Genomic DNA, 21,097 nt, shown 5'->3' with positions numbered 1-21,097 from the left:
TCAAAATGGATCACAGATCAAAATGTAAAATGCAAAACTATAAAATCCCTAGAAGATAACATGGGAGAAAACCTAGATGACCCTGAGTATGGCAATGACTTTTTAGATACAACACCAATGGCATGATCCATGGAAGAAATGATTGATAAGCTGGACTTATTAAAATGAAAAACTTCTGCTCTGCAAAGACCCTGTCAAGATAATGAGAAGATAGGGGTGCCTGCGTGGCTCAGTCGGTTAAGCATCCGATGCTTGATTTTGGCCCAGGTCATGATCTCACGGTAAAATTTTAAAAGGGGCTGGTTATCACATCTTCAGTTTCAAACTCTCGGAGGCTAATATGATGGCATGCTGGAGATCTGGAAGTGGGTGTTGCAGGGGATAAATTGCTAATGGTCCCTGACTTCTGACGGTTTGATTTACAATCTCTTGATTTTACAATGATGAGAAAGCAATACACATTTAGTAGAAACTGTACTTCAAATTTTGAATTTTGATCTTTTGCCTGGCTAGTGATAGGCAGTGGGGTCATTTCTTGTGATGCTGGTCAGCGGCAGCGAGCTGCAGCTCCCAGCCAGCCACACAGTAGTGAGGGTAAATAACTTACAACCACTCTGTACCCATACAGCCATTCTGTTTTTCACTTTCAGTACAGTACTCAATAAATTACATGAGATAATCAACATTTACTACAAAATAGGATTTGTGTTAGAGGATTTTGCTCAACTCTGGGCCAATGTGTTGTGAGCATGTTAAAAGGTCAGCTAGGCTAAGCTGTGATGTTCAATTAGATTAGGTGTATTAAATGACTTATGATATTTTTAATTTATCATATTTTCAAATTACAATGGATTTATCATGACAACACCCCATTGTAAGTGGAGGAAGATCTGTATAAGCAATTAGGTATTGGTGAAACCTAGACTGAGAGAGTGAAAATGCTGAAATAGTTGGAGAGAGAAGTAGGAGGGGACTGAATTTGGCTGGGGCTTGTAGATGGTGTCAAGAAGCTTGGCCTTTATCAGGAGGGTACATGGGAGCCACAGTGGATTCTAATCAGGGGAATGCCTCCAGTCTCTGGGTGTGATCTGTACTTGATGAGATCTCCCTACTTCAGTGTGTATTGGAGGGAACAGCACCTAAGCAACTAAGACTAGTTAGAAGCCCTTAAAGTCTATAGAAGAAAGATGATGAAAGTCTGAGTAGCGATAATGATCATTTTAATCATAATAGATATGAATTAAACCAGACACTAAATTCATTACCTCCCTAATCTTGTTTACCCCACAGCTACCCAACCTAGCTGACACCAGTGTTAACATCTCCATTTTACAGGTAAGGTAAACAAGATTGAGAGGATAAGCAATCTGCCCAAGATTACTCAGTATTCAGATCTGACTAGATAGGGCGCCTCTCTTCACTCCCTTGGACTAGGCATTCTAAGTGGGATGGAAAAGGAAAAGACAGATGTGAAAAATAATTAAGAGGCACATAATAATGATTATTCTACTAGCATTACATGATGACAATGATGGTAATGGTACTGAATGTAAAGGCGATTTCATCCACTCCTCACGTATTGGAGACCTTAACGCAAGCTTCGGCATCTGGGAAGAAACAAAACTGATTAAGCTGTCGGTGAGATATATCTAGTATGACATAAAACCTCCTCAATTGCCGAATGACAACGCCACGCCCCTTCCTCCGCTCCCAACTTACCGCAAACGCAGGACCCGCCTGGGATCTCTGGGCGGTGCAGCCCCGCCCCGGGCGCCTCCGCGGGCCACGTGGTCCGGCGTCCGCGCGCAGGCTCCCGGCGCCGGCGCTTCCGGGTTGGCGGCGGCGGCGCAGGGACAGAAGCCCGGACGACGCAGGTACCCCGGCGTCGGATTCTGCGGAGTAGGGGGCCTGGGTGGCCTTGGCACGGGAGCGCCATCCAGGCCGCCAGGTGGGACGGCCGCGATCCGGCCCCCGCCGGGCGCCCCGACAGGTAGGTCCTCCCGAGCCCGCGGTCCCGGGCCGTGGTGAGTGCTGCCCAGCCTATGCTCCCTGCCCCGCCTGAGGGGCCCGGGCCAGGAGTGGGGGGCCTCCCCCGCGTCCCGCTCAGCGCTCCGCGGGCCCGGGTCTCCGGGGAATCGTCCGCCCGCCCCTTCGTGCGCTGTCTGGGGACAGCCTGGGCGATCGTGCTATGCTTCCGAAGCGAGGCCCGATGTGCATTAGATTATTATTTCATTGCAGCTACCCCCAAATTCATTTCGTACATTTTCTTGGCCCCTTTTATATGTTTTCACAGACGAAGTGTTTAATAATGCGTGAAATCGAGACGCTGTGGTTCCCATTCTGATTGTGTGCGCAGCTATGGAAAGTTGGTGCTGGGGAAGGACTTTAGAGATGGTTGATTCCCGTTCCTTCATTTTACAGAGGAGAAAACAGGCCCTGAGAGGCAACAGGGATCTTGGAGACTCACCCAACTAGGTAACAGTACAAGAATGACAATCCCAACCTAAGTTTTTTGTTTTTTGTTTTTTAAATCACCTTCTGCAAGTGGCAAATGGTAAAATTCAGATAACCATGTGAAGTGAATACTAGGTTTGTTTGGGCTAGGATTAACTTTGTGAGATGATGCTTCCTCGTTTTTAATCATTATCTTCTTATTTCAGGCTTTATGCCTCTTGGCTTCTAAAGAAAATGGCAGAAACATCATCAGAGCCTTCTGGGCAGCTTGTTGTACACTCAGACACTCACAGTGACACTGTTCTGGCCAGTTTTGAGGATCAGCGGAAGAAAGGCTTTCTCTGTGACATCACTTTAATCGTGGAGAATGTGCATTTCCGGGCTCACAAAGCCTTACTTGCTGCCAGTAGTGAATACTTCTCCATGATGTTTGCTGAAGAGGGGGAGATTGGTCAGTCCATTTATATGCTGGAAGGCATGGTTGCTGACACGTTTGGTATGCTGCTGGAATTTATCTACACGGGTTGTCTCCAGGCCAGTGAGAAGAGTACGGAACAGGTCCTGGCTACCGCTCAGTTCTTAAAAGTCTATGACCTGGTAAAGGCTTACACGGATTTCCAAAATAATCATAGCTCCCCAAAGCCAACGACTTTGAGCACTGCTGGTGCCCCAGTGGTTGTTATTTCTAATAAGAAAAATGATCCTCCAAAGCGGAAACGGGGAAGGCCAAGAAAAGTCAACAGTTTGCAGGAGGGGAAATCACAGCTGCCTGCAGAGGAAGAAATACAGCTGAGAGTAAACAATTCGGTTCAAAATAGACATAACTTTGTGGTAAAAGAGGGAGACAGCGGTATACTGAATGAACAGATTCCAGCAAAAGACACAGAAGATTGTGAGCCAGGGAGAGGGGAGGAAGTGCCTGCTGAAAAAGATGAGAATTGTGATCCCAAGACCCAGGACGGGCAGGACAGCCAGAGTCGGTACAGCAAGCGGAGGATTCGGAGGTCCGTCAAACTTAAAGATTACAAACTTGTTGGGGACGAAGATGACCAGAGTTCAGCCAGAAGGGTCTGTGGAAGGAGAAAGCGCCCTGGTGGCCCTGAGGCCTGTTGTAAGGACTGTGGCAAAGTGTTTAAGTACAATCACTTTTTGGCAATCCACCAGAGGAGCCACACGGGTAATTATACTTTTCGCAGCTTGCTGGAATGTGTTTGGGAGTAATGATGATAATGACAGCTTTCATTTATTGTGCAACTTCTATGTGATGGGCATTATAATAAGGCATTTATACATGTTACTGCATTTAATTCTCACGACAGTCCTATGAGGTAGGGAATGTTATCCCCGTGGTACAGATGAAGAGACCGAGTCCTAGAAATAACTGGCCCAGGTCATCCATGTAGAGACAGAGCTGGGATTTGAACCCAGGTAGCCTGATTGTAGAACCCTGCTCTTACTTAGAGTTGTTGGTTCAAGGCTTTCATGCCCAGGTATCACACTCTAGCCAGATTTATCTTCTTTCTGAGTCTTGAACATTTTTCATCTTGACCACAGCTGTGCTTTTACCCAGGTCTGTCTGGACAGCTTTCTCACTCAGCCATCTAGCTGTGAATGTCTTCTCCTGTTTGGTCCCTCTAACCGAGCTCTGGCCAATAGACCCTTTTGTGAGGATGGAAAAAACGTTCTGTATTTGCATTGTCCAATATGGTGGCCACTAGCTACATGTGATTTTGACGTGTAGTGAGTGTGACTGAGGAACTGAATTTTTTAGTTAATTTAAATGGTACCATATTGGACAGTGCAGCCCTGACAGAAATCCCTTCCTCCTTTGAGTCCTCTCTTACACACTTAACTTTCTTTTGGGTCGGGCTGTAGTTACCAGTTAAATAACCCCTAAACCTAATTGTAAGCTTAAGTATAGGGACTAGTAGTTAAGTCTCCTCTCATCCCTCAGCGTGCTGTCATCTGACCCAGCAGCATCTAGCCCTATGGTTCTCACCCCGGCCACACATTAAACTTTTTTTTTTTTAATGTTTATTTTTGAGAGAGAGAGACAGACAGACAGACACACACACACACACACACACACACACACACACAAAATGTGAGTGGGGGAGGGGCAGAGAGAGATGGAGACAGAATCTGAAACAGGTTCCAGGCTCTGAGTTGGTCAGCACAGAGCCCTATGCGGGGCTCGAACTCCGGAACGGCAAGATCCTGACCTAGGCCAAAGTTGGACGCTTAACCAGCTGAGGCACCCAGGTGCTCCCTGGCCACACATTAGAATCACCTAGGGAGCTTCTAAAACTACCAGCAACTGGGCACCAGCCCCAGAGCTTCTGACTTAATTGGAGCCTTGGTTCGAAGGAGAGTTTGACAACTTTGAATTCTGGTTCTTTAAACAAAGTAGACATTTGGGAAATATTTGTTGAACTGTAACAGTATGGTTTAAATAGTTAAGTAGTTCTGTAAGATTTGTTAAGGAAAATAGCATGTAGTATGTCCCCTCTTGCACCCAGTGTTCTCAAATTTTGCAGTGAATCACTTTAGTGTGGGTCTGTTTTCATCCATTTTGGTGGCTAATAGCAGATCCACACGGGTTGGAAACTCAGTTCCAGAAAATTTTTGGAAAGTATCTCAGGGATGATTTCTTCTGTCGGTTTTCTATGCTCTCTCTTTTCTGGAACTCCCTGCTATCTGGATGTTGAACCTCCAGACCCATCCTCCCATGTCCTTATCTCCTATTTCCCATCACTATTGGCTCTACTTTCTACTTTCCCCTTTATCTTTCAACACTTAAAGATTTATTTCTGCTCTCACTGTTTTACCTCTAGAAGCCCTTTTTTATTCTCTAGATTCTTTAAAAAAAATTTTTTTTTTAACGTTTGTTTATTTTTGAGAGAGAGACAGTGCTAGCGAGGGAGGGGCAGAGAGAGAGGGAGACACAGAATCCAAAGCAGGCTCCAGGCTCCCAGCTGTCAGCACAGAGCCCAGTGCTGGGCTCGAACCCGTGAACTGCGAGATCATGACCTGAGCCGAGGTCGGATTCTTAACCGACTGAGCCACCCGGGCGCCCCTTTTTTTAAAATTATTGTGAATCCTCTCTTTGGTTCATGGTGAGCACGTTAATAACAGCAGTCTCTTCTTTGTTAGTTTTTAATGTTTTCTTCCCCTTGGGCAGCTTCTGTTTTTTGCAAATTGCTTTTTTTTTTTACTTGTTTTGGTATCTGTTTCAACTACTAAAAGCCTTCCTTGAATGGTGGTTTTTTAAAAATCATATTTGGGGTGCGTGGGTGGCTCAGTCGGTTAAGCATCCGACCCTTGGTTTCGGCTTAGGTCGCGATCTCATAGTTCATGAGTTTGAGGCCCCGAGTCAGGCTCTGCACTGACAGTGTGGAGCCTGCTTGGGATTCTCTCTCTCCCCGCCCCCCTCTCTCTGCCCCTCCTCTGCTGGCACTCTCTGTCTCTCTCTCTCAAAAATAAATAAATAAAATTAATTAATTAAAAATCATATTTAATCTTACGTTGGAACGGTTGACTGAAAGTTCCCATGGGTATGGAGAGGGCCTGTAGACAACGGCCTCACTGGGGGTGGTGTGGCTGCACCCGACCTCCTCACTGACACCTGGCATCTGCAGCCCCCCTACCCCGGCCTGCCACATTCCAGAAGAAAACAGTCCACCCTCCCCAGGCTGCCTGCCAGTGTCTAGAGCAGGAGCAGGCAAGAAGGCCGGTTATAGTCTCATCACTTCAAAAGTAAACTTGGACTTGCTGTCCCTGGGACAGTCCCCTTCCACTGTGCCTGGAGACCCACAGTGCAGAGACTGTTTTACCCTCTTCAGAGAACAGTCTCTGGCCTTGTTGGGGAGCTGGCCAGTCTTCTGGGGGGTCTAACTACCTTCGAAACAGACTGTCATTGATCTCCACCCCCGTCTTCAGAGGTAACAGGGGCTGCCAATTCCTGAGCATTGTGAAGGCTGTGTCTTAGGTTCCGTCTCAGCCCTTCTCACTGCTGGCATCAGATTCATCTGTTCCAGCTTGCCAGATTTTATTGCTGCTGTTTTCTCTCCAGTGCTGGGCCTTGTGGATGTATGCTATGAAGAGAAATCCCTTTATTGTCATTTTAATTTAGTAGGAAACAGAAAGATGTGCATATTCTTGCTTACACTGTGTTTCTGGGGCTCTTAACTCCAGGGGAGCGGCCTTTCAAATGTAATGAGTGTGGAAAAGGCTTTGCCCAGAAGCACTCCCTGCAGGTCCACACCCGGATGCACACTGGCGAACGACCCTACACCTGCACGGTGTGCAGCAAGGCTCTCACCACCAAGCACTCCCTGCTGGAGCACATGAGTCTGCATTCAGGTAGCTGGGGAAGCACCAGGGGCCACCTGCCACCGGGTTCTGGGGTGGGCGCTACCCGCGATCAAAAGGGGCTTTTCTCAGCCTGGTGTCACTTCCCACCTGGTGTCATTGAACGGCAGAATTGTGCCTTTGCCAGACTGTAGGTTAGAATTCTGCACAGCATTGAGTCTTAAAACTAGGGCTTATAAACTGGCTCTCGGGAGCTCAATGTGCAGACATTTGTTTAAGAATTTGGTGATTTGGGGGGAAACTTGAGCGGTCCACCTTTACCCCAGTCTCCACCACTCCCTACTGCCTTACATACCTTTGCACGTTTATGTTACTCTGGTGGACTCTGAAGGCATTTGGGTTTGTAGGCAAACCCAAATCATTCATAGAAAATGGGGACCTGGGCCCACTGTGTTACTTACTTTATCAGTGAACATTCTTGTTCTTTCCAGTTTTTGTGTGTTTTAGTGTCTTTATTTTTTTATTTGGCAGGACAGAAGTCTTTCACCTGTGATCAGTGTGGCAAATATTTTAGCCAGAAAAGACAACTAAAGAGCCATTATCGAGTTCACACAGGTACAGTAAAGTGAGAGAAAATTTGGATTTGGATTGATGGGGAGAAAAGCAAATACAAATTACTTCTGAAACACTAGGGTCATATTGGGGAAGATAAATTAGCATGTAAGGAAAGAATCTTAAAAAGATCTAAATTAGTTGTCTTTTCCTTGTGTTCTTCTCCACTACCTTGGGATTTATATTTAAAAATTTTGTACTATACTTTTGGTACCACACACAGAAACCCAGCAGAATTGGCATCTTTCAGAAGTGCCACTTGCCTAAGAGGGTGCCAGTTGACTGTTTTTAATGGTGCCTAGACAGAAGTATCCTTACCCCGTAGCTGTCCGTCCAGGCCTTCTCCCACCTAGCTCTGTCCATTGTCTTTTTTCCTCTCCTGCCAAGTGATAAGAAATAAATGAGGGGTTGGGAGTGACATTTGAGACCAGTTGGCCACAGTCACACCAGTGCTTCAAGGGAAGAAGGAGATTATGTTTAGGGAGGTTGGAAGAGTCGCAGCTCTCCCAAGTAGTGTGTTGAGGTGCATAGGAAAATATTAACTGTTACCAAATTAATAAAATTACTGTTGTGTTATTAAAGTACCATATTTAAAGTGATTATTTTTCAGGGAAGTGCTTTAACACAAATCACTGAAGAAATGCAGGGAGAGAGCGCATACATGCACTGACACTTTTTTTATTGTTGCGACAAGGCCACTCATTACCGGAATGCAACCACTGCCATCGCAAATTCATGGATGTGTCTCAGCTAAAGAAACATCTACGGACACACACAGGTAAAACTACCATCTCGTCCCTCCTTTCTGGTACACTTCATGGTTTTAGAAGAGTGAGGTCGAGTCCTCCTCAGGCTCCATTTATTATAAATTGGATGGTGATTTTACGAGATCAAGGTGGAAGGCTGTCCACACCATTCTGTGGGGAGATCCCTTCTCTAATAGCTCAGCAACTTAGAGATGGCTTACAAGTCTGAGTTTGGTTGTGTTTCAGTCTTAGTGTAGTTCATCATGGGAGATGGCGATCGTTGTTTTTAGAAAAGGAAACAAAATGAAACAAACACAAAGGTAGCATAGGCATGGGGGTCTCCCATTTCCTGCCCCAGTACCAGTGGTTATAACACAAGCATCACCACCTCCAGGAAAATCTGTTCCAGGGATAAAGAGGAGGCAGGATTGATCAGGGCAGGTATATCAGATTGGTTTATGCTGCTTTGGACATTTTCTTCTTCAAACACAAAGTTTTTCTCCTTAACTTGTTTTCTTAAAATAAATGTCTCATAGGGTAGGCATTCTGTGAAAATGGAGCTCTATACATTTTTTTTTTTTTAACGTTCATTTATTTTTGAAGGAGAGAGAGACAAAACGTGAGTGGGAGAGGGGCAGAGCGATAGGGAGGCACAGATTCTGAAGCAGGCTCCAGGCTCTGAGCTCTCAGCACAGAGCCTGATTCGGGGATTAAACTCACAAGCTGCGAGATCATGACCTGAGCTGAAGTTGGACACTTAACCAACTGAGCCACCCAGGCATCCCTCTATACATTCTTTCAATAGATATTATCGTGAACAGGTTCTGTGAAGTTTAATTCGCTCGTTTAACACATATTTACAGAACAATTACTGGGTACCAGGCACCGCTCTACCTAGGTCGTGAAGATACAACAGTGAATGAGGTGGCCAGAGCCCCTGCTGTTGAGGGGCTACCATTTGACCAAGGAAGACAAAGAACAAATGACTATATAACATGTTAGGTGGGGGTCAGTGCTGTGAAGAACTAAATACTGGGTAAGGGGGCAGGACGTGGGAAGGTGAGCTGCCCTTTTACATGGGGACTTGTGTGGGAAGGCCTCACTGATGAGGGGACACCTTGGATAGATACCTGAATGCTCTGGGGAGCAGGGCCACCTGGCCAGCTCAGTCAGTAGAGCATGCGGCTCTTGATCTCGGGGTCATGAGTTCAAGACCCCCGTTAGGTGTAGAGACTGTTTAAATAAATAAGCTTAAAAGAAAAAAAAAAAATTTGTTTTGAATGCTATGGGGAGTGAGCCAGTCATTGTCGCTGTCCAGGAGAAGAGCATCCCAGGCAGGGGGAACAGCAGGTGCAAAGCCCTGAAACACAAGAGTTTCCGACTTGCCAGAGAAATGCCGGGAGGCCGTTGTGACTGAGGCTAAGCCAGGGCAGTAGAGGTAGGAGGGCTCGGGTAGGTGGAAAGCAGAGGTGACTGGAGTTTGTATAACACAGGGTTCCTCGGCATAGCTGCATACTTCAGTCACCTGAGAAGCTTTAAAAGAGAAAAAGCCTGGTCCCAACCCCGGAGATTCTGACTGAACTGACCTGGGGTAGAGCCTTGAAAGTATTTGTGAAAGTTTCCTTGGTGATTCTGGTGTGTGCACTCAGGCTTCAGAATGTTGGACGCCACGGTGAAGACTGGGTTTTATTCTGAGCCAGAGGACTAACAAGAGCAGTGACAGGAGGTGCCTTAGAATTTTAATAGGATCATTCTGGCTTCTCTGTGAGGTGAGGTGAGACAAGGGTGGAGAGACCTATTAGGAGGCTGTTGTACTAATCAGGGGCTTGCAACGTGTGGTAGCAGTGGATGTGGTCCAGGTGGTCCAGTCCGGATATATTCTGAAGGACTATGTTCCTGGAAAGAATTTCCATTGTTTAAAACACATGTCAACAGAAAGACTTTCTGAGATGTCATAAACCCAGATAGCATCAAATGGTAATGTGAACATTGTTAACGTTTCCCACACAGAACTTGACAAGCAGGTAGTCAGTCTTGGAATCTGAAAACAAACTGGGACCAGGGTGGGCCCTGGCTCTCATTTGAGAAGCTATGGAAAGATAATGGCAGTGGCCTGGCTTTCACCTTTGGAGTGGTGGGAGTGGATCATGCAAAGATGCAGATTCACCCAAGCTGGCACCCGTGTCCTCTGCCCAGATGGAGCTCGAAGAGATGTGTAGCATGCGTCTTCCAGTAAATGCTGTAGACGGGAAGCTGCCTGGCTGCACTCCAGGTTGCCCCCCTCCCTTGCTGCTACCTACTTCAGTGGGATTTTGTTCTTTCTTTTCTTTAAGCTCAGTTCCCTTGCCTGCGTGAGGATCACTTAATTTTGTTTCTGGAGGATGGGACAGTCCGTCGGTAGTATGTGCAGCACACAGGCTAACACTGCATGAATGCTTCTGAAGCGTTGTGAATTCCTCTTGGAGTCTGCCGCAGTCATGTGTGGGCCTTCGTTTGCATCCTGTGAAATTCATTCATTCATCCATCAGGGATTTCTGGAACAGCGTGCCAGGCCCAATTCTAGGCATTGGGGTACTAGGAGTAGACAAGCCCACAAATTCTTCTCCTAAGAACGGGGGAGACAGGTGATAAATAACACGTACAGTGTGTGAGGTGGGGATGGCATCATGAGAAAATGGATTCGGAGAAGGGGACTAAGGAGTATTAGGGGTGGGGGACAGGGCTTTCAGTGGTGAGGAGGCCTCCTCGCTGGTAAAGTGACATTTGAGCAGGGACTGGAAGGCAGTGCAGAGGGCGAGGGAGTCCCCGAGGGGAGCTGTGCTGGGGGAGACTGGTGGGAGCAGGAGTCCCCTATGGAGCCCACTCACTCAGGGTGTGGTGTCCAGTGACTCTCCAGCGTGTCCGGGATGCTGAGCAGCGAGCAAAGGGGGAGTGCCCGGTGAGGTCAGAAAAGTTTAGAGCGAGGACTGGTATGGGCGGACAGATCTGTGATGCCGATGCCTCGTGGGCTTGGGTCTTTGGCTTTTATCTCTGGATGGGAGCAGGGAGCCTTTGGAGTGTTTGCAGCAGAAGTGTGAAATGATCTGACTGCCTGCAAGGTCACCGTGGTTGCAGCACTTACTGTGGGCAGCAGGGAAGCTAGAGCAGAAGTGGGGAGACCTGTGAGGCTGCCGCAGAGACAGTGGTGGGCCTGGACCAGGGGTGGCAGTGGAGGTGTTACAGGTGGTCAGATTCTGAATACACTGGAAGGTAGATAGAAATGTCAATAATACATGAGTCACCCTAGTGACTCCTCCTTGGGGAGGTGTCAGGAGGGCTCCCTCACCGAGCAGGAAAGTGTGACAGTTGTGCGTTATCTCAGGGTGGACCTACAGGAGTAAATGGTGTGTGTCCTTTTGTTTCCTGCATATAATCACGTATCTCCTTGTTTCCCTTTGTAAGGGAAGGAACCGTATCTTACACTTTCTCTGCAGCCTCTTGGTACTTAGCACTCAGTGCTTGGGTACACAGCAGGTGCTTGGAAAGGGCTTAATTCATTTGTACTCACTGAGGAGTCAAGTGCTGTCCCCTTTTGTTTTTTATACTGTGAACTGTGGGGTGATTATTCCTTTTTCCTTTATGTTGGATGTGTATTTCTAAATGTTTTCCCTTTCTTAGGTGAGAAGCCATTTACTTGTGAAATCTGTGGCAAATCTTTCACAGCAAAGAGTTCTCTTCAGACCCATATCAGAATCCACAGGTAAAGATTTGCAGGTATTTTTCTCATATGGGAGTCCTCATTCGACCCTGGCATTCAGTTGGGTGACATGTTACCTATACAGTCCTTTTCCCTAATTATTACACGGGTAGAAGTTTTTGTGTAGTTTACAGTTATCTTTTCAATAAAACAGTTCCCCACTTAAGCAAAATCTGGAAAACTGGCTCTGGCCAGCAAAAGTTTACATGATTGATTTCATTTCTTGAATTTTTATTTTTGGGCTGGGGACTGATCCAAAGTTTAAGTTCTTCAGTCAAAAATAAATATTAAATTTAATGTTTCCGAATAAATGTTTTTGTTCACATAGCTTCTAGATTTGATTTAATACTTTTTTTTAAATATGTTTATTTTCGAGAGAGAGAGAGCACGAGTGGGTGAGGGGCACAGGGAGAAGGAGACACAGGATCCGAAGTGGGCACCAGGCTCTCAGCTGTCATCACAGAGCCTGGGAACCTCGAGATCATGACCTGAGCCGAAGTAGGACGCTTAACCGACTGAGCCACCCAGGCGCCCCAATTTAATAATCCTTCTAAGGCAAATAATTAAGGGTTACTCAAGTTTTTAGTATTGAAGTCCATCATATATACTTAATTGGCTACAAGAGTCCGAAAGTTGGCAATGAGGGGGTGCCTGGTTTGCTCAGTCGGTGTAGCACGCGACTCTTGATCTTGGGGTCGTGAGTTCAAGCCCCACATAGGGTGTGAAAATTACTTAAAATTAAAATCTTTAAAAAAGAAATAAAGTTTGCAATGAGAACTAAAACCAAAAAGGAACTTTCTGTGTGATATATAAATATTTGCTTTCTTATCTGAAATATAGACTATGGAATCATAAAATTTTATCACATCTAGCCCAGCCCCATCCACCACCCTTACTCAGATACCATCCCCGCCTTTTCTTTTTCTTTTAGGATTAGAAACTAAAACCCATGAAAGTTGGGACTTGCTGTGACTCCTTAAGTTAGTAGAAGAACCCATGACTTATGACTCCCAGTCAAGTTAATTTTTCCTCTATTCTTGACTTCTTCTCCCTAAATAATCAGGAAGTAGCAAATCTGTTTTTAAGATAAAACGTGTATTTTCTTATAGAGGAGAAAAGCCATACTCCTGTGGCATATGTGGCAAATCCTTCTCTGACTCCAGTGCCAAGAGGAGACACTGCATTCTGCACACAGGCAAAAAGCCCTTCTCCTGCCCCGAGTGTAACTTACAGTTTGCTCGCTTAGACAACTTGAAGGCTCACTTGAAAATCCATAGCAAAGAGAAACCTGCATCAGATGCCAGCAGCGTTTCTGGCAATAATAACACTGAAGAGGTCAGGAATATTCTTCAGCTGCAGCCCTATCAACTGTCTGCATCTGGAGAGCAAGAAATTCAGCTTCTTGTAACCAATTCTGTACATAACATCAATTTCATGCCTGGTCCTAGCCAAGGAATCAGCATTGTCACAGCAGAGAGCTCTCAGAACATGACCTCGGACCAGGCCGCTAATCTCACCCTGCTCACGCAGCAGCCAGAACAACTGCAGAATTTAATTCTTTCAGCCCAACAGGAGCAAACAGAACACATTCAGAGCCTCAATATGATTGAAAGCCAGATGGAACCCGCACAGACCGAGCCAGTGCATGTAATCACACTCTCCAAGGAAACCCTGGAACATCTTCACGCCCATCAAGAGCAAACAGGGGAGCTCCATTTAGCAAGTGCTTCGGATCCGGCTCAACACCTGCAGCTGACGGAGCCTGCTCCCCCGACACCCACCCACCATGTGCCCCCACCCCCACCACTTAGCCAGGAGCAGAGCTGACCTGTAAACGCGTGTGATCGATTGGTCTCCTCCCGGTGAGCCAGCTGTAACTGTGCCGGAAGGCAGGCTTTCTGAAACACACACAAGTCTTTCCAGAGGTGTGATGGCTAGCTGCTAGTTCTGATGCTTTCCATCCAGGCAACAAGACGTGTGTATCGTATCTTGTATGTAGTCCAGATTTGGATTTAGCATTCATTATTGATGAATGGTTTTCATTTTCATCCAAATCTCTTAAGGTCTTGGATGATTTTTATTTGGGGGCATTGATTTAGGCTTCTCTAAGTCTTGAATGTCCATGGCCACAGCTTATGGCCTTGTGACCTTTCCATTTATATTTTTTAGAAAAAAGGAAGTCATATGTTGGTTGAATTGGGTAGAGTGGTTTCTTCTTTATTTCTCTTAGGCAACCGGTTGCTTCTGTAAGACAAGTCAGGGCTGAATACAGATAACAACTTTGGAGAATCTGTCCTTTTAATACTTTCTAATCCCCTAAAACAGAGTAACTCAACATTTAATCTCTGTGGTACGGTGGGCTCTTCGTGTCAGGTTTGAGGTAGATTCAGAGACATATAAACTAAAAGTCTATTTTAAATCAAAATGAATATAACAAGAAAACCAAAAAGTACAGGATTATTTTAAAAATTGTGAACTCAATTTTTCTGAGAAACATGGACTTACATATTTTTGAGGGGATTTACATATTTTTTTAAAAGAAGGTTATTGAAAAATTTAATTTAAAAGTCTAATTAAAGAGTGAAACGGATCAAGACATTCAACCCATAAATTACAAATTTTTGTCAGCAGTGATAATTGTTCTTTCTGATGAATTTAAAGCTGTCAGTTATCCTGGAATATAAAATTTTATTCAGTGTATTTTAAGTATCAAATATACTCTCCTGAATTCTAACTGATCCTGAAAATGATCTGTGTATTATGTCTGATAACTTTCTGAAGATGGGACCTTATAATCTATTTTTATTGCAAAGTAGGTTAAATCTCATAAAATGGACACATCATTTTAAAAAGTAAATATCTTCTACTTTTAAAAATAACTTGAGCCTCCAAACCATAGTAGCCAGTCTGTAATTGCACACTTTTAAATAATTGTCAAAAGTTGAAGTTATGTTTGGGTTAGGTTTTCAAGCCCAGTGTACTTTATTGGAGACTTTGATTGCTTTCTCTTAAGTAAACTGATAGCAGATTTTGGAGAGAAGAAAATGGGTACAAGTCTAAGTTAACATAATGCTGGTGGAGCGTAGGGGTAATCTACGTTAAAATGAACAGCATCATTACATCATTTACTTATTTTCTCTCTGTAGACATCTTTGTTTGATTTCCACCTGAGTCAAGAACGTTTTTTTTGGAGGTTAAAATAATGGAATTTTTCAGGTTTGAGAGAAGATAAAAGCTTTTTTTTTAATTTATTTATTTATTTTTTTCAACGTTTTTATTTATTTTTGGGACAGAGAGAGACAGAGCATGAACGGGGGAGGGGCAGAGAGAGAGGGAGACACAGAATCGGAAACAGGCTCCAGGCTCCGAGCCATCAGCCCAGAGCCTGACGCGGGGCTCGAACTCACGGACCGCGAGATCGTGACCTGGCTGAAGTCGGACGCTTAACCGACTGCGCCACCCAGGCGCCCCAGCTTTTTTTTTTTTTAAACATATCTGCCAAACTATATTTTAGTATATATAATTCACAAAATTTCAAAAATGATATATATCTTATGTATATCAATCGAGTAATGTTCAAGTCAGGCCTGACTAGAGCCAAGATAGTAATTTTTACAAATACAGTTATGACCTAAATATTATTTCAAATTCTTAAGTCATTTAAACTACTTCAATCTTACTCTTAAAATGCAAAGTTTTTGCCAGTTTTTCAAAGCTTACTGGCCCACAGTTTCTTGAGATACAGAGTATTAATATAAATGAATTTTTAGCTACTCACTCTGGAGAGCTAGAGAATTTATTCAGGAAATACGGTCACATAAGTCAAGTTTAACTAGCTTTACGACAGTCTACCTCTGCACTAGGAGAAATACAGTGTGGGCCTCATGTAATTTAAAATTTTCTAGTAGCCACGTTAAAAACAAAAAGGTGAAAATTTATTTGAGTAAAATTATTTAATACCACATTTTCCAAATATTTCAACCTGTAATCAGTATAAAAACGTATTAATATTTTTTTATTCTTTTTTGCATACTAAGTCTTCAAAATCTAGTATACACTCAATTTGAATGCTAATATTCTTTGGACATACTTGACCTGTATTTAGAATTCATGCAGTTTACAGTTGAAAACCTAGATTGACATACAAGTAGTTGCACACTGAATTTTTTTTCAATAACTGAAATGATTATCAGTTAAATTTATATTAAAATCTGGGGTGCCTGGCTGGCTCAGTCAGAAGAGCATACGACTCTTGATCTCAGGGGTCATGAATTCAGGCCCCACACTAGGAATTAGAGATTACTAAAAAAAGAACAAAAATCCCACCACCAGTTCCTTAGTCACACTAGCCATATTACAAGTTTTTTTTTTTTTAATCTTTATTTTTGAGAGACAGAGACAGTGTGAGCAGGTAAGGGGCAGAGAGAGAGAGAGGGGGACACAGAATCTGAAGCAGGCTCCGGGCTCTGAGCTGTCAGCACAGAGCCCGACGTGGGGCCCAAACTCCCAAACTGTAAGATCATGACCTGAACCAAGTCAGACGCTTAACCAACTGAGCCACCCAGGCGCCCCGCCATAATACAAGTTCTTGACAGCCACGTGTGGCTGGTGGCTCCTGTTCTGCATGGCACAGGCCTACCTGCTTCTACCTTGAGAGCCAGTTTCAGCCATAAAAATATCTTCCGGAAGAGTTCTGGTTTATTTGCCTGTCTGTCAAAGGGAAAGGAGAAAATGATAGCTTTATAAATCTAGCTTCTCTTTTGTGTCCCAAAAACACCTTCTGCCCTCTGAAATCCCAAATTCTAAAGTTCAGTGACTCTGTATCCAAAGGAAATGTCATGCACGTAAAAATGTCTCTTACGTGTTTGAGAAATTTTGGGCTCAGTGTTTCACAACTTATTTTGTATTAAACCTGTACAGTTTTTAAAATTGTTTTAATAAGTGCGGAAATACAAAGTGTACTTCTTAGGAAGTAGAACATTATGCTTTGGGTTACTGAGATGCACCTTATCGCTTTCAAAAGTGAGTCTCTGGTTTTCTCTGAGTTAGAGGGCTAGCTTTGGGAAGACTCGAGCTCCTGCCATCAAAATCAGTTATTTACACATGTGCTTGCGTCTGCTTCTTGAACATTTTTCTACCTCTACTGTTTTCTGCAGTCAGTTCCCTGTGTTTAGGAACTGTGAGCAACCAGTCACGTAATGCTGAAGAATATAGTGATATTCCCGTTATAGATGCTTACATCTAGGTTTTCATGAATTGGATAATAATATCTGCCACATATTGAGTCTTTATACTATAGGCCAGGACTGAAGCCAAGTGTCTTAGGTCTGTACCTTGGTGCTCCTCAACGTTCTTTTGTGTCGTGGCTCACAAAGTAGGATTTATGCAGCACCCTGCAATTCGGGGACTCCAGTGCCCTCGGGCCAGGACTGGCATATTTGCTTGCTGGGGCTGCCATAACAAATACTACGGACTGGGTGCTTAAAGCAACAGAGATCTATTTTCTCAGTTCTGGAGGCTAAAAGTCCAAGATCAAGGTGTGGGCAGGGTTGGTTTCTTCTGAGGCCTCCTGACTATCTTTTCCTCCCTGTCTTTGCATGGTCTTCCCTCTGTTTTGTCCTAATCTTACAAGGACACCAGTCAGTGTTGGATTAGAGCCCACCCTAATCCTAATGACCACATTTTCACTTAGTTACCTCATTAAAGGCCCTATTCCCACACAGTGACATTCTGAGGTACTGGGGGTTAGGCCATCCACGTGAATTTGGTGGGGGGGACACAATTCAGCCCAAAATAATTGGCACCTGGAATGAGCAGTGTCTGGGATGCACCTAGAGCCTATCTGAAGCAACATTCCTATTTTACTTAATCTTCGTGACATTTGTATGAGCTAAGTAATATTACTATGCCTATTTTACAGATGAGAACATAGAGGCCCTAATAGATGAAGTCCATTGCCCATGGTCACACAGTAATTGGCAAAGCCAGAACTGCTGCACAGCACTACGCTGCTTCCGCCAGATGGGCTTAACTATCACCAGTCTTTTGAAATTGAAGCTCAATTTCTCTTCACGTACGATCTGCTTGATGTAATGGAAGGTTTTTGGCTAAAATTGAGGATCTGGGGCCCCTGGCAGGCTCAGTCGATAGAGCATACGACTCCCGATCTTGGGGTCTATGAGGTCAAGCCCCAGGATGGCTGTAGAACTTACTTAAAAATTGATCTGTGTCTGACATTTTAGCACGATCAGACGTTTTACATAAAACAATAATTGTAAAAGGTGTATAGTCTTTCTCCTATAGAAACGACTACCACATTAATACTTATATTAGTATTTTACCACTATTGGTTTAAAAACTTAATAGAAATTTACCAAGTCCATGAAAGTTACTGCTGATGTGAAAATGTCTTAACTAACATGAGCCTCCGTGAGCCCTTTTTTCGAACTCCTGACTAAGGATAGTTTATGTGTAGGGCGGACTTGTTTGACTTTTTGCTACCCTTATTTGTTAAGTATTGAGGTGAGTTATCACCCTCACTTTTCAGACTAAATTAAGACAATTTTTTTTTTAATGTTTACTTATTTTGAGAGACCACACGCACACAAGTGGGGGAGGGACAGAAAATGGGGGAGAGGGAATCCCAAGCAGGCTCTGCACTGTCAGCACAGAGCCAACATAGGGCTCAGTCTCATGAGATCATGACCTGAGCCAAAATTAAGAGTCAGACGTTTAACTGACTGAGCCACCCAGGGGCTCCTAAAATAAGCCTAAATTCTTAAACATTGAAAGAAAACTCTTGGTTTCACTTTTGTAAACAGCAGGCTTGGAGTGACCTCTAAAAATTCCCCCTTGCCTTTTGTAAACATCAGGTGTCAAGGAATGACCTCTAAAAGAAACAGGAATGTCACTGTGATAGATGATGTAACTTTCAAATTTTTTGCATGTAATTAAGCAACAAACACTTTTGTTGGCTATAATATATATATATATATAATATATACATACACATACTAAGTATGTACATGTATATACACATACACACACTATATTTAGAATCATTCTCACGTGAAAGGTACCACACTGGGAGAGCTTTTAAACTAAAAGCTCATGCTTTTGAAAGTATGAAAGTCAATCATACTTTCAACACAAAATGTAGGAACTTGAACACATTTTAGGTAACATTAGCAAGAGATTATAGCCTTTTTTTTTTTTTTTTTTTTTAACATCTGAAAGAAAGGGAAAAATCGGAGCCAGGGTCAAGTCAGGGAACTAACTTTGTTGGTCTCAGAGTATGGATTTATCATTTATTTTGAATTTTAGTATCTATAGATTAATATCTTCGTGTCCATTGGATCATTTAAAATACAGATTTGAAGATACTCCTAAAGAATAGTTTGACTTTTGGTTTTAGTTCATGTTACTTTTATCCTTGTTGGATGCAGGGTTAAACTGAAGCTTCTCTTAGGCTAAACTGGAGTTAAAACTCCACATTTTTTAAATCTCCCTCTCATGATTAAATGGCTTCTGGACAAGTTTTATCTATAATCTTAGTGTTTGAAGTATAAAAGTGCTCATTAACAAAAACACAGGAAAATACTTAATCCTGAGCCTGTTTGTATTTTTAACCTTTGTCCCCTGTGTTATCTTGGTGTATAAAATCAGCATGTTTTCACCTCTGGAGACCGTACCGGAAGAGAAAGCAGCATATAGAGGAATCAAGTTTGCAAGGAAGAGTAGAAATGAATGAGGGACCCAAATATGCAGTTCAGTCACTCTTGTCAGCTGAGAGAGAAAGCCGGAAGCCATTCCTGACAGGGCCCTCGTCTCCTGCTATATGCCCCAGCCATCCCCACATAAGTCAGTTTTGCCTCAGACGGTTTTGAATCCATCCACTGCTCCCATCCCCCCTGTTGTACCGTCACATCCTCTTGCCTGGGTTCCTGCCAAGGCCTAACTGACCCTTTCTGCTCCTCCCCCTCTGCCGCTTTCTCCACTGGAAGTGGTGGTGATCTATTTGGGCTTACCATTGTGCCTTTAGCAGCGTCTCGGTCAATGAATGGATATTGTGTTATTAAGGCAAATATGATCATGTCTCTGCTTCAAATCCTTCTGCAGTTTCCCACTGCACTCAGAATAAAATCTGAGATGCAGCTTCCTCTTGGGCCTCTTCCCCATTCTCACTTCTAGCCACTGTCTCCCTTGCTGTTCCCCAAACATTCACCAATTTCCTGCCTTAAAAGCTGGAGGTGGGTGGTTTCTCAGGCCTTGAAAGGTTTCTGCACCTACTGTGATGTCTGCTCAGCTGTCTGAATTCAGTGTGTCACTTCCTCAGGGAGACCTTCCCTGACTCTCTAATTTCAGTCAAGCCGCCCTGTCATATCTGTTCACAGCACTCTACACTTTGCATCCAGTTCATAATGATGTTTATATCAGGAAATGTGTCTGCCTGTCACACTGCAGCCATAGCTCCCGGCCCAGGACCGTGGGTGTGTTGTGTGACCTCACAGACCTATAGGTACAAGGTCATATTACAAGGTGGCTGAGATACGTCACCTACAGTGTGAGGGAAGGCACTGCTGGGACACAGAACATGATACGGATTAGAGGAAAGAGATCCTGTCTTCATGGCTTGGAGTCTGGGCCTTCTAGTCTCTGTACATTTCTTAGGGTCACCAACATTTTAGAATTGAAATGAGCCGAGGAGGTTGAGTAATTAAACTGCCTTCATTTAGAAATGATAAGGCTGAAGCATGGTGGTTGGTGACTTTTTCAAGGTCACACTAAGCTGGTGAAGCAAAGCTGGAATCTGACCAGAGCTTCTGGATTACAGATCAGTAAGTATATTACCCACTGCTTTACGCTCCAGTGTGTATCTTTAATTAGCAGAAAGTGAAACTCCAAGTCAGCAGATTTTCAGCATTGGAGTCATTATTGTTCTGTGATCTTTTAAAGACAAATTTTACCATTTATCATTCGGAGGGCCACATACTGCTTTGTGGCTGCAACAGCAAAGTCATTGAATTAAGGGCTAGATCCTGTAGGGCCTTTGCAAACACACTGAGTTGGAGCGACCAGTTTTTTACCATCTGCTAATAAAAGGGACATGGGACGGTTCTAAAAGCCTGGTAACCCATTTATAGTGGACTTAATACTTTTTACACTGTGTACTTAAATATGGGTGTGTCTCATTTTTGGCACATTCGTTTCAGGCCAAATAACGAGTCATACTCCAGAG

At 43.9% G+C, this 21,097-nt stretch overlaps 1 protein-coding gene across 7 annotated transcripts; it reads left to right on the top strand.

Moving 5' to 3' along the window:
• Window positions 1-1,808: 1,808 nt before the first annotated feature.
• On the top strand, window positions 1,809-18,486 carry ZBTB24 (zinc finger and BTB domain containing 24). 7 transcript variants are annotated; one of them, XM_040474353.1, is made up of 8 exons: window positions 1,810-1,990; window positions 2,294-2,475; window positions 2,661-3,631; window positions 6,649-6,816; window positions 7,297-7,380; window positions 8,072-8,155; window positions 11,781-11,862; window positions 17,780-18,486. In XM_040474353.1, the coding sequence occupies exons 3-8, from the start codon at window positions 2,689-2,691 to the stop codon at window positions 17,781-17,783; spliced, it is 1,365 nt and encodes a 454-aa protein (XP_040330287.1). In that variant the 5' UTR covers window positions 1,810-1,990; window positions 2,294-2,475; window positions 2,661-2,688; the 3' UTR covers window positions 17,784-18,486. The 7 variants fall into 7 exon arrangements, 5 of the variants coding, with proteins under 5 accessions (XP_040330287.1, XP_040330286.1, XP_040330288.1 ...); XM_040474352.1 differs by lacking the exon at window positions 17,780-18,486 and adding an exon at window positions 12,791-12,952; XM_040474351.1 differs by lacking the exon at window positions 17,780-18,486 and adding an exon at window positions 12,969-14,606 and having other exon boundaries at window positions 1,811-1,990; window positions 2,422-2,475.
• The last annotated feature ends 2,611 nt before the right edge of the window (window positions 18,487-21,097 follow it).

This window comes from Herpailurus yagouaroundi, unplaced genomic scaffold (genome assembly GCF_014898765.1).
Source record: "Herpailurus yagouaroundi ecotype Mexico unplaced genomic scaffold, PumYag 139, whole genome shotgun sequence".
NCBI lineage: Eukaryota > Metazoa > Chordata > Mammalia > Carnivora > Felidae > Herpailurus > Herpailurus yagouaroundi.
Note: the sequence above shows the minus strand (reverse complement) of the source record. Positions and strands in the feature narration are given on the sequence as shown.

Coding starts and splice junctions, on each gene's coding strand:
- ZBTB24 (XM_040474351.1), top strand. CDS start 2,689: ATGGCAGAAACATCATCAGAGCCTTCTGGGCAGCTTGTTGTACACTCA. Junction 8,156..11,780: donor ACATCTACGGACACACACAG/GTAAAACTACCA, acceptor TCCCTTTCTTAG/GTGAGAAGCCATTTACTTGT. Junction 11,863..12,968: donor ACCCATATCAGAATCCACAG/GTAAAGATTTGC, acceptor ATTTTCTTATAG/AGGAGAAAAGCCATACTCCT.